At 46.3% G+C, this 23,051-nt stretch overlaps 1 protein-coding gene across 11 annotated transcripts in view; it reads left to right on the forward strand.

Moving 5' to 3' along the window:
- Positions 1 to 23,051, forward strand: part of LOC119967870 (NACHT, LRR and PYD domains-containing protein 3-like) — an 85,932-nt gene that overhangs the window by 33,510 nt on the left and 29,371 nt on the right. For 6 of the 11 annotated variants that reach the window (XM_038800942.1, XM_038800940.1, XM_038800949.1 and 3 more), the window contains 6 exons: positions 1,378 to 1,502; positions 2,522 to 2,745; positions 3,658 to 4,094; positions 8,191 to 8,357; positions 14,504 to 14,675; positions 14,772 to 14,837. In XM_038800942.1, the coding sequence (XP_038656870.1) occupies positions 3,659 to 4,094; positions 8,191 to 8,357; positions 14,504 to 14,675; positions 14,772 to 14,837 (841 nt within the window). In that variant the 5' untranslated portion in view covers positions 1,378 to 1,502; positions 2,522 to 2,745; position 3,658. The remainder of the gene's footprint in view (positions 1 to 1,377; positions 1,503 to 2,521; positions 2,746 to 3,657; positions 4,095 to 8,190; positions 8,358 to 14,503; positions 14,676 to 14,771; positions 14,838 to 23,051) is intronic. The other 5 variants (XM_038800947.1, XM_038800948.1, XM_038800944.1 and 2 more) reach the window with 4 other exon arrangements.

A 23,051-nucleotide genomic window follows, 5' to 3' on the forward strand; every position in this document is an offset into this window, starting at 1 on the left:
AAACATAGTGCAGAGTAAGAACAGGCAGAGGGAAGCCTCAGAGCGCAGCGGGACTCTTTGTGTGGAGTGTGTAAACAGATTAATGGAGAGCCTGGATTACTGCATGGAACTATGATGCGATTGTCATTACGGGGACATGGTTCAAGGAGGGACAGCTAAATGTTCGGGACATTGGTGTTTTTGATGGGACAGAAACAAAAGAGGTGTGAGAGTGCATTGCTGATTAGGGAGTCGATCACATCTGTGTTGAGGGTGGAAACATTGGTGGGATCTTGCAGTGAGGCATTATGGGTGGAGTTCATAATTAGAACGGTAAAATCAGAATGTTGGGAGTGTACTTTGGGCCTTCCAACAGACCGTAGGAGACAGAGGAGCAGTTTTGAAGTCAAATAAAAGCAGGATGGTTGTGGTGGGTGATGTTAACTTTGTCTATGTTGAATGTGAATCCCTTACAGCCAGGGGCTTGCATGGAGAGCATTTTGCTAGATCTGTCCAGGAGGGCCTTTTTGTACAGTACGTTGACAATCCAACCAGGGAGGGGGCCATACTAGATTGTGAGCCAGACCAGGTGATTGATGCTGCAGTGGGAGAGCATTTTGTGCTTCGCGACCATAATGCAATCAGATTTTGAGTTGTCATGAATCAGCATGAGGGCGGCCCGAGGGTGAGGGCGCTTAATTCGGCGAGGGCCAATTACATCCACATTAGACAGGAACTGGAGAATGTGGTTTGGAGCGGATACTTGAGTGCAAATCCACGTCTGCCATGTGGAAGGCTTTTAAAGGCCTTGAAGTGCAGGGCAGGCATGTCGCCTCAAAAATTAAGGATTGAAATGGCAGGATTCGGAAACCATGGATGACAAGGGAAATGTTATGCTTAGTCAAAAGGAAAAAGGAAGAATGCAATTGGTCGCGTCATCTAAAGACTGATGAAGCGCTTCATGATTACAGTGAAAGTAGGAAGAAACTTAAATGTGGAATTCGAAGGCCATGAAATGTGTTCAGCAAACATGGCCGAGGAGAACCCCAAAAATTGTTATGCATATATTAGGAGCAGATAGAAGCAAGAGAAAGAGTACGCCCACTCAAGGACAATGGGGGGAGGTTATGCTTGAACCACAGGAAGTGGGTGAAATCCTTAATTCGTACTTTGTATCGGTATTCACTAGGGAGATGGACATGATGGATGCTGAGGTCAGGGATTGCTGTGTGAACGCACTTGAGAACGTCAATATATGAAAGGAGGAAGTGTTGAGTATCCTACATTGCATTAAGGTAGAAAATGCCCGGGGATCTGTCCCAGGATAATGCGGGAGACACTAGAAGGAATAGCTGGGGCATTAACAGATACCTTCACATCCTGTCTCTTTGACCACAGGCGAGGTTCCAGAAGACTGGAGAACAGCCAATGTTATTCCCTTGTTTAGAAAATGAAACTGGGATAATCCAACAAATGATTGGCTGCTGACGCTGACATCAGTAATGGTGACGCTTTTGGGAAAGGTACTAACGGACATGATATGTGCACATTTGGAGGAAAATGGACTAGTTTGTGACAGGCAGCATAATATGGGGAAGGTTATGCCTCACTAACTTGATCGAGTTTTTTGAAGCGATTTTATTTAACGGATCTCTTCTTGTCCTGGTTCCTGGCTCCAATGCCACGTTCACTTTTGGATTCTCTCCATGATGAACTTCAGGCCTCCCTCTCGTGGTGGTGTTAATTAGCGCAACTAATGCTGTCACTTCAATTGTTAAGTATACCGAATATACCTGTCTCTGGATGGAGCCTACTTTATTTTCCTCTTTTCTACGTTGCTTGAAATTTGTATTTGCTAATACTTTTAGTTGTACTGGGTCAAGATTTGGGGCCTCTTTTGGCTCATAACGTTTCAGAAAGAAAAGATTTAGGAAATAATGTTCGTTGCAACAATTTAACTGGTGGACGGGCAAATTATGTAGCCTGAGAACGAACCGGTGCTTGGAATTTAGTATCAAGGATTTGGTGGCAAACTACAACAAATCAATGAGCTGCTGTTAAGAGAGATGTCATAGATGTTGTAGATGTCATAGATGGTTACAGCATGGAAACAGGCCCTTCGGCCCAGCTTGTCCATGCCGCCCAGTTTCTATCATTAAGCTAGTCATATTTGCCCACATTTGACCCATATCCCTCTATACCCACCCTGTCCATGTAATATGTTATCAGTGTAGAGGAGTTACTTTGTAACATTAATGGAGGAAAAGGTGGGGCATTGTACTTCATGGATCTCTGATGTCAAAATAAATTGAGCGCAAGGTGAAGCACAATACTGTTCCTTGGGTTCGAATTGAAGTGCGAATCCGACTGAAGCCGATTCCAGGCTTGGGTCACTGTCTGTGCGGAGTCTGCACGTTCTCCCTCTGTGTACCCAAACAGGCGCTGGAATGGGGCGACTGGGGCCTTTTCACAGTGACTTCATCGCAGTGCCAATATAAGCCTACTTGTGACACGAAAGATTATTATTATTTTTTTTTACAAGACAGAAACACACCGGGATCTCTGGCTTTAAGAATGGAGACTTGCAGTACAAATGGAAACAAATCATCATGAAAGCTTACTAAGAAAAGACATTTCCAACTCTGAGCGTTTATTTTGTCTAATTATGGCTGTCGCAATTCGGCAAGAATGCAAAGGACTTCGAGAGGTTCCATAAAATATTCAGCGGTATTGTTCGGGGGCTGTGCAACGTCTGTGACCTGAAATGTATGTCGAAGCAATTATTCCATGTTCCCAATTATACGGTTGTTCTCCTTAGAAATTAATAGATTGATAGGAAGTTAGACAGATTTGTTCAAAGTAACGAAGGCTCTTGGTAGAGCGACCAGTGAAAAATACTTCCAGTTGATGGTATATGATGTTAGATTGCTGATGCACATGGAGGAGTACAAAATAATCTCGGACCTTGTTTGTTGCTAGAGAGATAAAATAACAGCGCACGAACTTAATGCTTTGGCAAAATGAGGAGCAGTTTTTATACAGAAAGAATAGATAATGTACATAATGCATCGCTTGTAAAGCTGGTGGAGAAATATTAAATCGAAGCTTTCGAACGCTAATTGCATTAAACGCCGTGGATTAAATGCTTTCAGAGCTACAACTATACAATGGGAACATGTGACGAACAGGCAGCTATTACAGATGCCAAGAAGCTCCTTGTCTGCAACAACAATTGTATAATTCTATGAACCACAACAATGACACCATTTAGATATAACATTCAACATTATTTCACTCTATTATTTTTCAACAAATTGGCTCGAAACCCAGGTCATGATTGGCCCAACTGTATTGTACCCTCTAAATCAAGTTTCTCGGTTTGGAAGGTGTTCCAATTCCTAATATCAAATGCTATACATCCAACCTGTAAATAGATTTGTCCCTGCCTACCAATCGCGCTCACTTATTTGTAAGGGTTATGCTGGATTAATTATACTTCCTATTGCGTGAGTATAACAGGGCGCATGTTAATACATACTTGCTACAATTAGTGCAAAATAAAATGCTCCTTAAACATAGTGGGGGGGGGGGGCAGATGATTTATGAAGATTAGACTTGTGAAATTGTTGCTTCTGTCTGGATTGTTTTGCAGAAAAAACTTTCTTTCTTTGTCCGCAGCATGGCTAGACAAGCGAATACCATGTTTCCAGGTAAGAGTGGGTGCTCTCCGCCTTGTGAAGATCTGGATGATGTAGCGAACATTCCCGATGCCTACCAGAAGCGAGCAGGCGGCCAAGGCCGTTTCACTTTTGAAAACATGAGGAGAACTGTAGCCTCCCGTTTACATTGGAAGAAAGGCAAAATTGGAAATCACAGACAGAAAACTAGACTCGAAGAAAGAAGCAAAAGTCCTGCGGCAGCTTGCGAGATGGTTGAAGACACCCAAAAAGATATGGACGAAAGTACTCCCACTTCCAGAGATTCACAACCCACTGTACCTTCAAAGAACAATATTGTCGGTATGGACAATGACATATTTTCTCAGAACCAGGAGAAACATTTTCCTGCAGGGATTCTCAGACACACGGATATTTACAGCGGCACGAGTCCCACAGGCAAGTAGAAACAAGATTTACATCCATTGATACAAGGTGAATTCGTGTACATGTGCCGATATTTAGCTTTATCTTTAATTGAATTATTCGACATTATATGCATATATCAACACATTTGCATATTCATACCATCCATCCAAATACCTCCCGTACCGTCTATTATCCATCTGCTCATCAGCCTATTTATCTATATCTATCTATCTATCTATCTATCTATCTATCTATCTATCTATCTATCTATCTATCTATCTATCTATCTATCTATCTATCTATCTATCTATCTATCTATCTATCTATCTATCTATCTATCTATCTATCTATCTATCTATCTATCTATCTATCTATCTATCTATCTATCTATCTATCTATCTATCTATCTATCTATCTACAAACAAGGTCCGAGGTTATTTTTCATTCCTCCATGTGCATCAGCAATCTAACATCATATACCACTGATGGAACCAAATCATTTCTGCTAAACATAGTTTCCTTCATTTTATGTCAATTATCTTTCTTTTAAATAATACGTATGTCAAAATAGGCACGCGAGGGCACAGGGACAGAGTCACACACACTCACACTCAGACACGCGCGTGCACACACATCTATGTCTATTCCAACATTTACTGCTGCTAATTGCGCTTTTGCATCACGGCCTCACATGAGTGTCTGTGCGCCGGATATGCGGTTGAGGAAGGAGTCCCTGTTAATTGACCAAGTGACAGTCAAGGCACGGGGATTTATTTCAAGTCAGAATGGTGAGAGACGTGATGGAATAATTCCAGATGGTGCTTGCCCCATGTCTCTGATGCCTCTTTCGTGCTAGATGGTAGAGCTTGTGAATTTGGAAGGAGTTGCTGAAGATGACTTTCAGATTTCGTACAGTGTGTCTTGGAGATGGTAAACGCGGATGCCACTGTTCGACAGTTGTGGAGCGAGAAAATATTAATGGGAGAGGTACTAATCAATCGGACCGTTTTGTCCTGGCTGTTGTTAAACATATCATCTTTTGGCGTGGCAGAAAATCGAAATATTCCATCGCACTTGACTTGTAGATTGTAGATGCTGAACACGTTTGTGGGACTGAAGAGATGAGTTTCTCAGTGCAGAACACTTATACTCGGATCCACTCTCAACCTCACTATGTTTCTTTGCGGTGATCCACTTCGATTTCCGGTCAATGGCAACACCCACGTGGTGGATAGTGGGCAGATTCAATTATGTTAATACCATTGAATTCCGATGATCGATGGGTAGATTTTACCTTGCTGGAGTTGGTCATTGCCTGGCAAGTTTGCGGTGTAAGTGCTACTTGCTACGTGACAGCCCAAGATTGGATGTTTTCCTGATCTTGCTGAACTTGGACATAGAAAGTTTCAGATTCTGAAGAGTGCGGAACAATATGCAATCTTTAGTGAAAACCCACAATTCTGACCTCATGATGGAGGAGAGGTCATTGCTGAGATTAATCGAACAGCTGAAAATTTCTGCTCCGGACACTGCCATGATCAAATCCCGCAGTGATGTACTGGAACTGTGATGATTAATCTCAACCCGCTTGGAACAACTTTCAGAGAGTTTTCTCTCCTGATTGGCTTTAACTCCCGTTTTTCTACGCTTTCTGCATGCGATGTTTTGTCAAAAAGCTGCATTAGGTTGGGAACAGACGAATCCCGCGAGGAACAGAAGGAAAGTGGGACGGAACGTAAGCAAGGGTCAGCAGGGCTAAAATGGATGACGAAAAGTCATTGGCAAACCTGATTAAGGAAAATCTCAAGCCTTTTTACACACATATGAATATCAAGAGGATAGCCCGGGAAGGTGTTGACACAATCAAGGACAGGGAAGGGAATCTCTGCGTTGAACCAGAGAAAATAGGCAAGGTACTGAATGAGTACTTTGCATCAGTATTCAACAAAAAGAAGGACTTGATGGATGATAAGTCTGAGAACTGTGTCTAGACTCTAGATAGTCTGGGTAAAAATGAGATCAAACGGAGGAGATGTGGGCGTTTTGAAAACCATTAAGGTAGGTAAGTGTCAGGGCCTGATGGGATCTACCCCAGAATACTGAGGGAGGCAAGGAAGGAAATTGTTGGGGCCTGGACAGAAATCCTCATTGGCTACAGGTGAGGTCCCAGAGGACTGGAGAATAGCTCATGATATTCTTTTGTTCAAGGGGGGTAGCGAGGATAATCCAGGGAATTTCAGGCCGGTGAGCCTTACGTCAGTGGTGGGAACCTTATTGGAGAGGATTCTTCGAGACAGGATTTACTCCCATTTGGAAGCAAGTGGACTCACGAGCGAGAGGCAGCATGGTTTTATGAACTGGAAGTTGTGTCTCACTATCTTGATCGAGGTTTTTGAAGAAGTGACAGTGATGATTAATTAAGGTAAGGCAGTAGATGTTCTGCACATGAACTTCAGGAAGGCCTTAGAAAAGGTCCCTCGTGGCAGACTGGTACAGAGGTGAAGTCGCACAGGATCACAGGTGCGCTGGAAAGATGGATACAGAACTGGCTTGGTCATTGAAGGTAGAGGGAAGCAGTGGAAGAGTACTTTTATGAATGGGGAACTGTGACCAGTGGCGTTCCGCAGGCATCAGTGCTGGGTCCTTTGCTGCTTGGAGGAAATTGTAACTTGCCTGATTAGTAAGTTTGCAGACGACACAAATGTTGGTAGAATTGCAGATAGTGATGAGGACTGTCAGAGGATACAACTAGATATAGATCTGCTGGAGATTTGGGGGGAGAGATGGCAGATGGAGGTTAATCCGGAAAAATGTGAGGTAATGCATTTTGGAAGATCTAAAAGAGGAGAAAGTTTGCAGTAAATGACAGAACCTTTAAGAGTATTGACAGGCAGAGCTACCTGTGTGTACAGGTCCACAGGTCACTAAAAGTGGCAATGCAGGTGGAGAAGGTAGTTAAGAAGGCTTGCCTTCATCGTCCGGGGCATTAATTTTACAAATTGGCAAGTCATGCTGTAGCTCTATAGAATCTTACTTTGGCCACATTTGAAATACAGTGTTCAATTCTGGGCGCCACACTACCAGAAGGATGTGGAGGTTTTGGAGAGGATACAGAAGAGGTTTACCATGATGTTGCCTGGTATGGAGGGCATTAGCTATGAGCACAGGTTGGATAAACTCGATTTGTTCACACTGGAATGGCGGAGGTTAAGGAGCGATCAGATACAAGTCTAAAAAATTTCGAGAAGCAAGGACAGAGTGTTTAGTGAGAAGCTATTTCTCCAATCTGGAAGAGACAATTACGAGGGGACATAGCTTTAAAGTGCGAGGGGCAAAGTTTAGAGGCGATGTGCGAGGGAAGTGTTTTACTTCTAAATCATATGGGCCCATTATGAGACTTGCATCTTTATTCAATATAAATGACAAATCGTCAATTCCTCCAAATACCCTTTTCACTCTATTGTCCTAACTGCTTCCAAAATGATTTACATTGTCGGTTCTACATTATTTAACATAGAATGCACATTGAATATTAATTCTGAGAAAACATAAGACCACAGACTGACCCAATAATGAAAAGACAAGCGAACCAGTATTTTTATTACGATGAGGAAACGTCAGGTGATAACAGAGGAAAGGGGCTGGCATAGTAGATTTGCTGCACGGCGAGTAATCCAAAGACCCAATTAATTCTCTTGGGGTCCTGAATTCCAAACCAACCGTGGCATGTAGTGAAATTTGAACCAATGTTGAAGAATCTGGACAAAAACGGTCTTATGATGACCTTGAATCGATTGTCGTAAAATCCCAATTGATTCCCTCATGTGTTTTAGGGAAGGAAATCTTGCGCCCTTACATCGTCTGGCCTATATGTGACTCCAGTTGAATGGCAATGTGAAATGCCCTAAGTGGTGTGAAATAACTGTCTGCCGACAACAGCCATGTCTTATGAACGAATAGAAAAATGAGATTATAGTGGTTTGGTAAACAGTCATCAGACTCAAAACGTTAGCTCTTTTATCTCCCTAAAGGTGCTGCCAGACCTGCTGAGATTTTCAAGCACTTTCTCTTTCTAATGAGGTTATAGTGCTGGATCTCACTTTTCTCCTTTCGCTATCTGTTTTAGATGCTGAGGCGCAAATCAAGGAGTACCTGTCAAATCTCAGAGATAATGAACTCGGTGCAATTACACGTTTCTATCGTCAGAGATTGGTAGACGCCATTGAAGACTTCATTGAAGGTGTTGCTTTGGCTTTACTGAACGAAAACATCATCAGCAGTCAGGGATATCAAGTAAAGTATAAAACATTGCATGGAGTTTTTCATAATATCCACTTGGAAAATACAAATCAAAACGTTCTAATTCAAATGTTATTTTCAATATGACTTTCTTCCTTTCGAGATAACTAATTGTTTTTTCTAAGCTGATGTAATTGAATCAACAAAGGAAATGTATACTTTGTCTGGTACGTTATTAGCCAATATACTCCAATCCTGCCGGTTTTGAATATTGCAATTTTCATTTAATTTCCTGATTGACTGAATGTTAGAATCACAACTATGTCCACAAACACTTGTGTCAACATATTTTTGCCTAAAATGTATAGCTGCGGTACATTTCCAGGATGTAATGTAAATATCCACATATTTTTGATGAGAAACAGCTGTTCCTTTCTTTATCCATCTTAAGAATTCCTTCCTTTCCGGTTCAAATGTATGCCTAAATTTGAATTCAAATCCACGACTTACACATGATCTATGTTTCCATGTTCATCAGAAACTAAGGGCATGATCTTCCGGCCTCATTACATTCGGCCTCAGGTGTAACAATGTCGGTGAAGAGCAGAAGGGGTCAAAATTGAGATCCATGCTGGGCGCCCAACAGTTTGCGATGTAACTTGCCCACTTCCCTAGGTGACATCAGGATCTCACCATAGCGCAGCGAGAAAGTGATTATCACCACTTCCGTCCCATATCTACAGTATCAACGAGAAAGGCCCCATATCCAACGGCCTCCCGTTATTCAACAGCCTCCCCAGAAAGTGCTTAGGCTGGCGCCACTTAGCACTGATTTTGGAAAACGTGAACCTGGTGGAAGGGATTCTGTGGGGTGCCCAGGAGGTGAATAGCCATCTTTCCTAACAGGCAAAGAGCCCGGGTATGCTGGGCTTGCGACCTCAGTGTTTGGCAGGGAGTGGGCCGCCATGGGAGGGTGGGGGTGGGCAACTGGGGGGGGGGGGGCGTCAATCGCTCACGGCACCACCATGCCAAGCCCTGGATCCCAACTCCAATCCGGGGGCAACACTTGGCCCTGCCCGTCTGCCCCACCGATCACGCACCACCCCACCGCCTGTTGAGGTCTCTAGCTGCATGGCTGAAGGCTATCACTAATAAGGAATTGGCAATCATGGGTAAGTGAGCACTTGACATATGCTGTGCATTCCCGTGGGGGACGGGCCACGTAGCATGTGGCAGACATTGTCTCGCATTCCAATTGCACCTTGATGCATAGACAATGTCGGATCCTGCGGCAGGCAACACTACACACGCAGCAGCCAACACTCGAACACAGCTCCGGAGAAGTGACCATTGTCGCAGGCTGCATGAACGCCACGTTGTGGGGGAGGGGGAGCATTTGCCTTGAGAGATGGGCAAACAGTCCGATTGCAAAACGTTGTTTAACCTGCTGTACAATACCCCATTCTGGATATTGCCGCCTCCAACCCACCAGGCCCCCAACCCCACCCCTCGCCACCTCCTAGCTATTCTCCCCTATCTTCTACCTGGTGCCCTCAGTGATCCTCGACGCAGCAGGCCCTCCTATCTCTATCACTACGTCTTGGAGTTTCCCCAGAATGCACATCTGAGGTTGAGGAAGCAAGCTGCTTACCTCGTTAATGGCCCTCGATGAGTCTGGCGGATGTATTCTGGGGCCTCTGGCTCCAGAGGGTCCCGGCTCACATGCACATCCGTGCCATCGTGTCCCGTGTGCTGCCAGTGAGACATGACCTGATCAGACGGTTGGAATTCAGGAGTGCTGGTGCCCTCTGTCACCACTCCATGGGACGGGTCCAGCCTGGATTCTGACCAGTGCCCAGAGGGCCCTAAGATTCACCTTCGGAAGGAGGTTCGAGCAGGTTCGAGCCCTGGCTACCCCTGCATCGTCCAACTCTGACAGACCTGGCGGTTCCCCATGGACAGCATCATGGTGTTGAGCCCTCAACAATGCTGCTCAGTGACTGGGACAAACTCCATAGCACCTCAGCAAGAGTGGGACATTTTTCGCAGTACCTCATCAAGGTCGGCCTGGTACAGGGTGATATTCCCCTGTGACTGGGGCATTCTGCCGGGACCCTCAGCCATGGCTGTCACCGAGTGCGTGACACCTTGGACACCTTAACGCATGGTGCCAGTGTCGTGCACCAGGCTGTCCACTGCGGTTGCCACCCAGAAGTGTTGGCCGAGCTGCTACTCATTGCCAGCACCATCTCCTGCACCCATAGCCTCTGCAACTCAAATCGGCTATGAATCTGTTGGAGAGACACTGACATCTCCCTTTGAATGTCCTGCCTGCCCAAATCGTCTCCATTAGCTCCACATAATCCAATTCCAGAGGCTGAGCACCAGGCTGGGATCCAACTGGGTCTTCGGATCCAGCAGAACTCCGACTGCTGTCTCGCATGGGGGTTCCTCCTGTTTTACATCATCAGCAGTGTGGTGCTCGCCAGATTGCGTCCCAGTAGCATGACCACTAACATGTCCCACCGAGATTTGTGTGTCTGCAATGGTTGAGGGTGGGCTTGGGAGCTGTGCCGCGACCACGGTGGCATTCTCGGACATGTGGTCAGTGGGAGGAATGGGTCAGTCAGTAAGGCAATCGCTACTCACGTTTGAGAGGCCTCCCGGGAGGAACCCGGGGGTTCCTCACGTCGGCAGCGTCCGCCAGACTCCACGTGGGTGACTGACCTTCCACTGTGCATCCAGTCAGCTTGAGGTCCCGCTCCTTCAAGGAGGTGAGGATTCTAATGTCTGGCACCCTTCAGCCAGTCTGGGCCCTCTTACGCCGACTGTGAGGAGGCACAGAGGGAGCATTGTTTGCCACATGCGTGGTTTAATGGTGGGAGAGGGGGTCTGAAGACGGGGCTTGAGGGGGAGGGGGGGGGGTGGGAGCGCTGGGGATCACTTGGAGTTGGGATTTATGCTTCGATGAGGGATGGGTGGGGCGCGCTGGTGTCTACTCACTCGTATAGGTCTTTGCCCTATTCCTTCACTGCTAAGCAGTCTTCTTGGTCATACTGTTGGAACTAACCGTTGCCTCCACCTCATCCCAAGCAGCACTGGCTACATTGTGGCTCAGCCTCCGGTACCCCGGGAAACAGGCTATCCCTCCTGACCTGCTATCATGAGCCTCCCCTGTTCAGCGTCTCCATGGCACCAATATTGCAAGTTGGCTGCGGTTGGCTGAGCAAGTGCAGTTTGAGTGCTGCTCGATCTCGTTAGTGGAGGGACTGGCGAGCGCGGCCCCGGCAAAGTGGCTGGCTAAGCGTTATTTGTGGCGAGATTCCCGTGAGGTCTCCTGAAGTGAACAAATTAATGTTGAATGCATTGCTGGTTTTGCTGGGCCAAGCGGTGGCACATTCGTGGCAATTCCCGGTCGCTACAACACGGATTTTTTTCGGGGCAATCGCGGTTGTCAATAAAGATAAAGATCTTGGTAGGGTTATCCATTGGCTGACGCCAAAATCGTGAAATACAATTAGATGGAGATTATGTTCCGCTAAAATCGTGTTGGGTGCAATTTGACGCCAAAATGCTAGTCTACGTCAGCAGCATCAATGAGGGCCTCAATGGACGTACAAAAGAAACCGTTTGCATATCATCAGCAGACCTGACCCGATATGATCCAGGGCCTCCACGATGCTCCATCTCCAATGGGCTGAATTCTATAAATTCCATGAATTCTGTGTCACCGTCAACAATTATAGTGAATATTTATAAGTGTAGGAGAGAAAAATAGGTGCAGGCGACGCTGTGTGAGAGAGCGGAGTGTGTGAATTGAGTGTGTGTTGGTGTGTATGTGAGAGAGGTGTGAGTGTGAGTGTTTTTGTTTCTGTGTATGTGAGAGAGGGGTGATTGTCTGTAGGTGTGTGTTGGAGAGAGATGTGTTTGTATGTGCCTGTGTGTAAATGAGATGTTTGTGTGACTGTTTATTGCAGTGGATTGAGTGTACGTGTCATGCGCATGTGAGAGACTGATGAGTGTCTATGTGTTTATGTTTCCTTGTGATGGAAATAGAGAGCATGAATGAGTGGCGTGCTTCCATGAGTGTGCATGTGTGATAGGAGGGCTGTGTGTATCTGTGTATGGGTGTATTTGAGAGGTATGATTTTTTGTGAGAGATAAATCTGTGCCTGTAAATGAGAGGGAGCTGAATATGTGTGTTTGTGTTCTTGTGTTAGACGACGGGTATGTGCGCATGACTGCGTGGGTGTGTGAAAGAGGTGTGATGTGTGTTTAGTTGTGGGTTCGCATGTGTGACAGAGAGGGTGGTGAGTGTATGTGTGTGTGAGGGAAGTGCTCGTGTGTTTGTGTGTGATGGGGTTGCACGTATATGAGAGGTGAGTGTGTGTAGATGTGTGTTGGATAGTTGTAAGTGTGTGTGGCTGTATTACTGTATGTGTTTGATTGCTAAGTATGCTTGCAATTTGTGTGAGTGATACGTGCGTGTGTATGTGTATTTCTGTGTCTGCATGCAACAGACAGGTATGGCTGAGTGTTTCTGTGCGAGAAGGGTCATTGTGCATGCATGTGCTTGAGAGAGTGTGGGATGTGTGTGTTTGTTTTTCTGTGTGTATGCCTGTATGTAGGTGTGAGAGAGAAAGAGAGGGGTGCGTGTCTGTGTGTGCATGTGATAAAGGGATGTGTGCACACATGTTTCCGCCTGTGAAAGAGAGAGAACTGAAATGAAATCAAATGAAATGAAAATGAAAATTGCTTGTTCTCACAAGTAGGCTTCAAATGAAATTACTCTGAAAAGGCCCTCGTCGCCACATTCCGGCGCTTATTCGGGGAGGCTGATACGGGAATCGAACCGTGCTGCTGGCCAACCTTCGTAGCCAGCAATTTAGCCCTGTGCTAAACAGCCCCCGCTGAGTGAGTGAGTGGATGTGCATGTGCGTGCCTCTCTGTGAGAGAAAGATGGCTATGTGCCTGTATGTGTCTGTGAGAGAGAGGTGCGTGCAACTGTTTGCATTTCTGTGTCTGTGAAAGGGGTGTGGATCTCTGGGTATGTGTCCGTGTATTTGTGAGAGAAGTGGGTGTATGTGTTTATGCGAGAGCGGGGTGAGTGTTTGTTTATATGTAAGAGACAGGTGTGTGTGCGTGTGACTGTCGGTGTGTCAAAGGTGAGTGCGTGGGGATGTATTAGGATGTGTTTGTGCGTGCGTGTGTTTGTGGTAGACACTGTCATATCTGTGAGGGAGAGGGGTGTGTGGGTGTGTCAATGTATGTGTGCGTGAGTGTGGATATGTGTAAGAGGTGAGGGAGTGTAGGTGTGAGAGACAGGTGTGTGTTTGTGTGCGGCTGTAAAGAGAGGTTTGTGTTTGTGAAATAAAGGTGTGTTCATGCGCGTTGGTGTGTGAGTGTGCTTCTGTGTGTATGTCTGTGCATGTGTGTTTGTATGTGTGTGGGTATGTGAATATTTGAATGGGTATATGTGTGCGCGAGAGGTGTGTCTGTGGGCGCCGATGTGGGTGTTGGTGTGTGATAGTGGGATGTCTTTATATGTGAAAGTGCGTGAGAGAGGGGTGTATGTGTGTATGAGCCCCCGACTGCCTGTGCATATATTTGTGTGTCTGTGTGATAGAGGTGTGTTTACGTTTCTGTGTTAGTGTGTGAGACGTGTGTGTGTCTGTGTGTGAGTGAGGGAGAGAGAGTTTGATGTGCGTGTGTCTCCATCTGTGTGTCTATCTTTGTATGCGTCTGGGTCCCTCTTTTTCCACACTCCAAAAGACTAATCGTTTTACTTGCACCTGCGCTGATTGCTCTCGTGTCTCAATAAAATGTTTTTGGCCTCATTCGTCATTTTCCTTATCTTTATGTTTTGAATCTTTTTGTTCCGTTGCTCTTTATCACACATGATTTAATCAGAAATATCTGTTACTCATTTGCTTGACCAAAGCAAAATATATCACAATAAGTTATATTTGAATTATTTTCTCAATCAACCATCCATAATGCATCCTCCTTAAAATCGCTTTCATATTTTGTCCCAAGTTTTTACAATTATGATCCGTAATCATTGTAACTCCAACTTGCAAATTTTATTCCCACTGCCAGAGTTCAAAGCAATTTTGGTATCCATTTGCATGACAAGTTTCAGAAATAATTGAAATAGAACACAAGAAAGTTGTCAGAAATTGTTTACATTATGTTTACAGCTTATCAAGCAACAAATACATGAAGGTGATCATACAAAAGCCACGAATGATCTTCTTAACGATGTTTTGAAAAGTGACGTTAAAGCAGGGAGAGTATTGTGGGAAATATTCGTTAAAATGCAGAGCACAAAGCCAAAGTTGAGAGGAATACTGACAGAAATACAAGGAAAAGGTATTTTATCTGCAGTGGAATAAGTAAACAGGTCAATTTATTCATTGTTTATGTGATCTTATTCATGACCAATGTGCAATTAACATGTATCAATAGGTTGCAATTTGCCAAAAGAAGCAAGGTGGAGTTCGATTGAATCAAAAGTGCCCAGTAATTTGGAAGGTACCTTTCTTTCTTTAAACTGCACGTGTTATTGAATTCCTGGTTTAGTTTTTAAAACAAGATAAGTTCCTTACGGCTATGAAATAACGGCAGGATAACCCTTTACCTTTACTTAGGTGGACTGCAATCACTAAAAGTGATTCTATTACATATGACAAGTTGTACCATGTCAGAAATCTGGTACACCAGGTCGGGGTACTGTTACCATTGACTGGGCTGGGGGTGGTCTGGGTTTGGGAGAAGTTAGCAAACGTTGTACTCTGGGAAAGGGGGCCCGCATCCATGCACAACCACAGGGCAGCACGGTAGCATTGTGGATAGCACAATCGCTTCACAGCTCCAGGGTCCCAGGTTCGATTCCGGCTTGGTTCACTGTCTGTGCGGAGTCTGCACGTCCGCCCCGTGTGTGCGTGGGTTTCCTCCGGGTGCTCTGGTTTCCTCCCACAGTCCAAAGATGTGCGGGTTAGGTGGATTGGCCATGATAAATTGCCCTTAGTGTCCAAAATTGCCCTTAGTGTTGGGTGGGGTTGCTGAGTTGTGGGGATAGGGTGGAGGTGTTGACCTTGGATAGGGGGTGGGGTGCTCTTTCCAAGAGCCGGTGCAGACTCGATGGGTCGAATGGCCTCCTTCTGCTCTGTAAATTCTATGTAATTCCACAATAGCTAAAAACATAGCAATTCGAGTGCTCTTCATCTTCTCTTCTCTTCTCTTCTCTTCTGGGAACTTGCTGTGCTGTTGCTTCGGTTCCTTTCCTGAACGTCCGAAAGCTAAAGGGATCAAGCATATTATCTGTTAGTGTTCAGCTTAATATCTTGACTTTAAGTATATCTGTCCTCTTCTTCCAATTTTCCCTTTATGATGGTCACCTCCATGTGACTCCCTCATTTTTTTTTTCAAAAAGCGGATTTAGGACCAGACATATACTTAAATACTAAACCAGTGCGAGCCATCTCGCAGAGTGTTGAAATTTACCATCCCAAAATGTTCTTGGATGTAAATAGCATATGGAGTGGCGTCCGAAGGGCTACCTTAAACAAAAATGAAACCAAGGTTTGGAAATAAAAGGTCTAATGAGTTGAGTATGGGCCACGACGGGAAAGAGTTGTATGGGATCCCCGGGTAGTGCGTGTTGTGCTGTACCCGAGCTTAGCTGACCAAAGGTGGTCCTCAGACAGGGCGGGTCCTCAATGCCGTTTCTCCACTGCCTGAGCAACCTGAAATGGACGGGCAAGAATGTAGTCGTAGTGGAATTGCAGCCTCTATTTCCAGAATAGAGGGGCACCTAAAAAAAAGGGAGGAGCCAAGATGCTCCAGCATCTGTAAACAGAAGACAAGTCGTGAACATTGTGGGTTCTGCAGAGGACATTTCAATTGAGTGAAGTTCTCAGAAATATCGGCGGACAAACTAACATCCATGTGAGGTGGTCACAAGCTTTTCAGCTGAAAAGTAAGTGGCCAATCTCCAAATCATACATTTAACAGACAAACAAACATACGTGCAGGTTCCATCAGAAAGGACAGCGCTTCTCTGAAGCGGTTTCTCTTTTTACATCATCTGGACACCTCACTTCTGTTCATTCTCTGCGAACAGGGTCGCAAAGGGGTTGCCGTGTCGGGAGTCAGACATCAAGTCATCTTCTTCTCCCGGATCCCATACCCTTGTATGGATCAGGCATGCAATCTTTGCATTGTGAGACCGGGGGTCACTCTCGTCATTGCGGACAAGTCGCCAAGAATTGTCCCTGTGCCAAATCATGGGGTCTAAAATTGAAGGAGCAGTGTCGGGGTCGTTAGTGTTGGGTGGTGGGTGTAGGTGTGGGTCCGGATTTTTAATGTAGGTGATCTCCATGGGGTTACTGGAGTCGGGGTCGTAGTCGCTGAAGTGGGGGCTGTAGGGTGGAGTGCTGTGGCTGTCCTCAGTCTCACAGTCACTGTCACTGTCTCTGCTGTGGCAGCTTGTGGGCGTTCCGGGGCGTGGTCTGAAGTCAGTGGGCTGAGTCGAGGTCGAGTCCGATGAGGAAATGGTCTGTGAGGGAGAGGGTGGAAATGTGTCTCTTGTGGGCGGGGCGAGGTGTTCTACTGCATCCAGCAGGACATGGTGCATGTGGTTTGACTGTGTTCCATAAGACTTTAGCTGGTTAATATGAAACCACGCAGTCTTACCGTGTGGGTATTTTATTCTGTATACTGAGGGGCTGATTTTGTCCGAAATTGAGTACGGGCCAGAAAATTTAGGAGCCAAAAACGTGCTGGGGTTATAAACAGATAGCATAACCTGTTGCCCAACATGAAATTCTGTGGGGTGTACATTCTTGTTGAAACAGGCCCTGTTCTGTTTCCGTCTTTTTCCCAATTTTACTGCGGCTGCTAACTGTGCAGACCTTACAGTCTCAACTAATTCTTTGACTGCTTTCTCGTGTGTGAGGGCCGTCACTTCTGGGCTGGTCATGTCGAGACCTAAAAGGAATTCTGATCCTTTCATAGGGCGTCCGGTCATGAGTGTGTGTGGGGTGAAACCTGTAGATGATGAAACAGTATTCCTAATGAACATTAGAGCGAATGGGAGCACTGAATCCCAATTCGAATTGTTCTCCTGTACCATCTTCCTAAGGGTCGATTTTAGGGTCCGATTCATGCGTTCTACTATCTCGCTTGACTGGGGTGATGCGCAATGTGAAAATTCTGTTTTATTCCGAATATGGTCAGGACGTTCTTCATGACCCGTCCTGTAAAGTGAGATCCCTGATCTGAATCTATACTCCTGGGGAGTCCCATCTCGTAAAGATGTGGTGGGTCAGGATCTTTGCAGCTGTCTTTGCTGTGTTGGTGCGTGAAGGGAATGCCTCTACCCATTTGGTAAAGGTATCTATGACAACTAGAATATATTTATAGCCATTCCTGCAAGGGGGCAATGGTCCTATAAAATCGATCTGGTTTATCCAGCGGCCATTAACGGGGCGAATGTGGCTGAGTTATGCCTTCTTTGAATACCTCTCCGGGTTATTCTGCGCACAAATTAAAAAATTCTCTATACCGTGGGTTACATCTTGTCTTAAGTTGGGCCACCAGCAGAGTTGTCTAAGGTGTGTTGTGGTAGGGTCGATCCCTTGGTGTCCATGACTATCTTGGAATAAGGCAATCATTTGATTCCTGTCCTGTTCAGGAACCACATACAATGTATCTTTTATGATCACACCCTCATGTGTGGTCAAAGCGTGTTTGAATTTATCGTACTGGGCCACAAAGTTTCCTTTAAAAATCTACCGGAGATTTTCGTCCTGCTTCTGTGCCTGTACTAAATGTTCGATTTCTGTCTGTGAGACCTGAACTGCACTCACAGGGGCGCTAGCTGGTGCGCTAGCTGGGGGTGTCCAAAAGTGACCTCGCCTGGAACCTGCATTTGGCAGTGCGTCGGCTTTTACATTTCCAGGGGGGGATGACCTATGCTGACTTCTAACTTTAATGATGCCATACGTCCTATCCTTTGCCTTCTCCAGGATATGGCGGAGTAATGGGGCTGATGGAAGGGGCTTCCCGTCTGCGGAGACAAAACCTCTTGTCCTCCACAGGGGTAGAAAGTCTGTTACTGTTACAGACATGTAAACTGTCCGAGTATATATCTGCTGGGCTGGGGAACAAATCTGGGTGGTCCACTATATACGCAATGGCCGCGGGCTCTGCTGCCTGCGCACTTAAGTGACCTGGTAATTTTAATGCAATCTCTTCTAGTGCGCGACCCTGCACATCTTCAACATAAATCCCGCATCCTGTGATGCGTTCGCCATCTAAAACTGTGGATGAACCGTCCACATATATCTTCAATGGCGCACACGTGTCTGTGTGCTGGGGGCTCTGGCTTGAATTCCCTATCTTCCTGGGGGGCGTTTTGGCAATGAATGGTCCTGTGTTGTGGAGTGGTGCTACTATCTCGCAATCATGGGGTTGTCCTGGGTATTGTAGGTTGTCCGCTAAAAATGTGTGTGTCTTGGTCCGTTTAACTGTTATGCCCCGTCCTTGTAACAGTAGTGTCCACCTAGCTGCTGTTATCTGGCTCACTGAACCGTCCTTCAGTCGACCGTCTAAAGGTAACTGTGTGGGGGTGTGCTCGGCCAAAATGGTGATGGGATTGAGTCCGGTAATGTACGAGAAGTACTGAACTGCCCAAAAAACTGCTAGTAGGTGCCTCTCGCAGGCTGAAAATCCTTGTTCTACGGGGTCTAAAAGTCGTGAGGCATAAGCCACTGGTCGTAGCTGCTCGTGCCGTTCCTGAAGGAGCACGGCTGAGAGGGTCAGATCGGTGCTAGCTACCTCTATTGCATAGGGGGAGAGTTGGTTTTGAACTTGTAGCGCGGTGCTGCGCTAAGGGCCTTTATTTTAACTCTTCCACAGCCTCTGTATGCTGCGGAAGCCATTCCCAAGGGGCTCCTTTCTTAAGGAGGTCTGAGAGTGGGGCTGCCTTTGTCACAAAACCATCGATATGGTTCCAACAGTACCCAACCAGTCCTAAAAACGACTGGAGGGCTGAAACATTCTGGGGAAGGGGCAATTTGACAATCGATTCAATTCTTTTGAACTCGATCTCGCGTTTGCCGTGCGTGATGACTGTACCCAAATACATTACTTGATTCTCCAATATATGGGCCTTTTTGGGGTTAACTTTACATCAAATCTCTTGTAAAATTTCCAGGAGTTCGGACAGATGTGCTCTGACGTGATGTCTGTCTGCAGTAATAGGTCATCCACATACTGTACCGGACATTCGGGTCGGGAAAATTTTGCTAATCCATTTGCCAGCTGTCGGTGGAAATTGGAGGGTGAATTTTTGAATCCTTGTGGGAGGCATGTCCATGTATACTGCTGTCCTTTAAGTGTGAAGGCAAATTTGTACTGGCATGCCTTTGCCAATGGGATTGACCAGAACCCATTGCTAATGTCCAATACCGTGAAATATTTGGAGTGGAGTCCCTGCTTGAGCATGGTCTCGGTACTTGTTGCTACCGTGGGGGCTACTGCTGGGGTTACTTTGTTGAGTTCCTGATAATCTATGGTCAGATGCCATGATCCATCGGGCTTCCTCACTGGCCAAATAGTTGCATTATAAGTAGAGGCTACTGTCCTAAGGACACCCTGCTCTAATAAGCTCTCTATAACTTTTCCAATTTCTCCCTCTGCTTCTAGGGGAAATCGGTACTGTCTCTGTGGTCTTGGGTCAGGTCCAGTAACTTGAACGTGTCCAGTCATTCTGCCGCAGTCGTGCCGGTGACTGGCAAATGCTGTCCTGTGTCGGTTCAAAACTGCCCTAACCTGTTTGTCCGTGCTAAGCGTGGTCGGGTCGAAACAATAGTCGCCTATGGCGCTAATCCTGTTTGCATACTCTCCCACTGTGAGAGTTGCGGGTGCTCTGTCAGATTTTGCCATTCTCCAGACACACTGATTGACTGGATCGAACGTCAGGCTGTGGACATTCATAAAGTCAATGCCCAGTATGTGTTCTGCTGTGCGGGGCAGATTAACTAAACCAACGGGGTGTCTGGTGGAGATATTCCCTAGCTGAATTGATACAGGGGCTGTAATGTGTCCCTGCTGCGAGTGACCTGTAAATCCGCTGAGTGTAATTGTGGATGTGGTGGACCACGTGTCTGCCTGTGCTGTAGTGGAGGAATTAATGGTTGTGCGGGACCCTCCTGTGTCCCAAACTAATTCTATGGGCTTCCCTCTAATTTTTGCTGTGACCACCGGCCTTCCGGATCGGTCCCAGAGGGTGTCACAGACCCAAGTGGGGGAGCCCGAACACCGTCAGTCCGTCCCGTCCACATTGGTCTGTCCTGACTGCGTCTCCATGTTGTGTATTGGCTTTGCTTTATTCCTGGTCAGAGTGCCTGTCTGCTGGCCTCTCTGAGATCTCTGTGGGCCGTTGCATTCCCGAGCAAAATTCCCTAACTGTCCCCAGTTGTAACATTCCTGCGACTTTTGGGGGGGGGGGGCGGGCTGTTCTTTCCTTCATTTACCCATGCGGGGTTTTGGTGCGCTCTTACTGCCTGGATATCTGCTGCAGCCTGAGCTTCTTCTGGGGTCTTTACTTTAACCTTGCCTAGGACGGATTGTTCCCAAGCGCGGGACAATCTTTTGCAAACCCATTTTTCTGAGGGGTCATAATTGCTGCAGACATTCTGTCCTGCATCTGTGGCGTGGGAGATTATGGTGCGGGTCCATTCAAACATATTGTCGCGGGTTAAATCGCCAAAAACGGCAGTGAAATGAATCCACAGCCTTCCTGCGAATGCTGTGGGATGCTCTGTCCTTTTCTGCCTACACTTATTTAGGCCTTCGACTGGGTCTCCTCTATTGTACCCTATCGCTTCTAAAATAGATGTATGCATTTCCTCTAATGCGCCTCCTCCAACGTTCTTTGGGTCGGGGAGGGCTGCTACAACCGATGAGTCTAAACTCAAAACTGTGAGCTTCACTTGCTGTCACTCGTCCAGGCCGTACATGGAAGCCTGCTGTTTCAATTTCGCGGCGAAAAATTGGTGGGGGTCTGCAGTGGGGAGGAACGGGGTGGTTGTCTCACTCGCGTCCCTGAGTTGTGTTACAGTTAAGGGGGTGGTGTAGGTTACCTCGGGTGCACCTTCTGTGGTTGCCTTTCTTTGGGTGGTGACTGGGTTCATAGGTGTGGGTGCTATCTGATCCGTGGGGGGATGGGGCGCTTTCCTTTTCTGTTGCGCTGCTGGCGCACATGTTCCCTGAACATAGTGCTGCGCTGTTTAGCTCAATTCTTGCCAATCTGGGGCATTTTTCTTATCTAACTGGGTTCCAAATGTTTCTTGGAACCCATTCTGTCAGGAAAGCAGAGATTGCAGCTGCGCAATCTGCTTCCTACACTTCGCGTGATCCACTGTGCTTTGCCTTTGCTCAGTGGTGGCAGCATGGAGTGCTCTTACAGCTGCCTTTAGGTCAGAGCATTGCCTTCGCAGTGCCTCTACCTGCTTCTCTGAATCTTCCCTTATCAGAACTGCGCGCTGCACATCCTGATAGGCTTTCTCAAACTGGGATTGAGAACTGCTCAGAAGGGCTAGACAAGACTGATGTGCCCTCTTGGGATCATCCACCTCTCTATCCTTCCTGCCAGTCGTTGTCTCAAACCTAGGTTTTCCTTTTCGATGTCCCTGACATCCACTTGACTCATCCTATTCCTTTCCTCTAATTCTTTGTGGAGCGTCCAAACAACCTCCTCTGTGCCTCGCAATTGTGCCAAGCAGGACACAATTGCCATCGGCTTGCATGCTTTTCCTAAACTCTTCTTGTGAATTTGAGAAAGGTTCTCCCACCAAGTATGTCCTATACTCCCGGGGCCTGTCTCCTCATTCAAACAAAACTCACTCCAAAGGGGCCATCCTTTCCCTTTGAGGTATTTCCTGAGTTCCAGCTCCCATACGGGACACTGGCCTACTCTGCTACTGTTGGGCGCTGCGACCACGAACTGCTCTGGGTTCATGAGGCGTTCCATTGCCTGCATGGCCATTTCCCCTTTCTCTAAGCTCTCTTTCATTTGGAACGAGGGATGATAAGTTAATGCTTTTATAATACGGGTACGGCTATCGCTATGTTCCGATTATAAAACTCCCGACAGTTTGACCCAACAAAAATCTCTCAGTTTAACCTTACAACCCTGTTAGTTATGCATGCAAAAACACACTTCCGTATTATCGTTATTGATTTGAACACCTTGAACACTTGTGGTTTTTCCTTTTCCCAATTGGAGTTCCAATTCAAATTTCTGGGTTCTCTCCGAGTGGTGGGGCCACTTCTAATCGAGTCCCGTCAGAGTCTGCCACTAAATGTTGGTCGTTCTGGGTGAGTGTGCTTAACACTCAATTTGGCTCTGTTTCTTTACTTAGCTCTGGAGTCGCCAGGTATCGTTAAGAGACCGCCACAAGTTCAAGGTGAAGTTCAAAGCAATAAAACCATACACCAATTAGTAAGTTCAAACAACTGAGTTTATTATAATACAATTATAATAACTACCCATGCACACGCTAAAAGGATTAAGCTATTCCGACCGCTAAATAAACTAATACTTATCTCGAACGAACTGCCGGGTCAGGCAACAAGGCCTCTTTCTCTGCTCTGGTCTGCAGACTTCAGGTTGGTATAAGTTAAAAGGGGTCAGGAGTGTCTATCTCTGGTAGCGATCATTGTGAGACACTTACTTGC

The sequence above is a fragment of the Scyliorhinus canicula genome, chromosome 6 (assembly GCF_902713615.1).
Source record: "Scyliorhinus canicula chromosome 6, sScyCan1.1, whole genome shotgun sequence".
In the NCBI taxonomy this organism is placed as follows: Eukaryota; Metazoa; Chordata; class Chondrichthyes; order Carcharhiniformes; family Scyliorhinidae; genus Scyliorhinus; species Scyliorhinus canicula.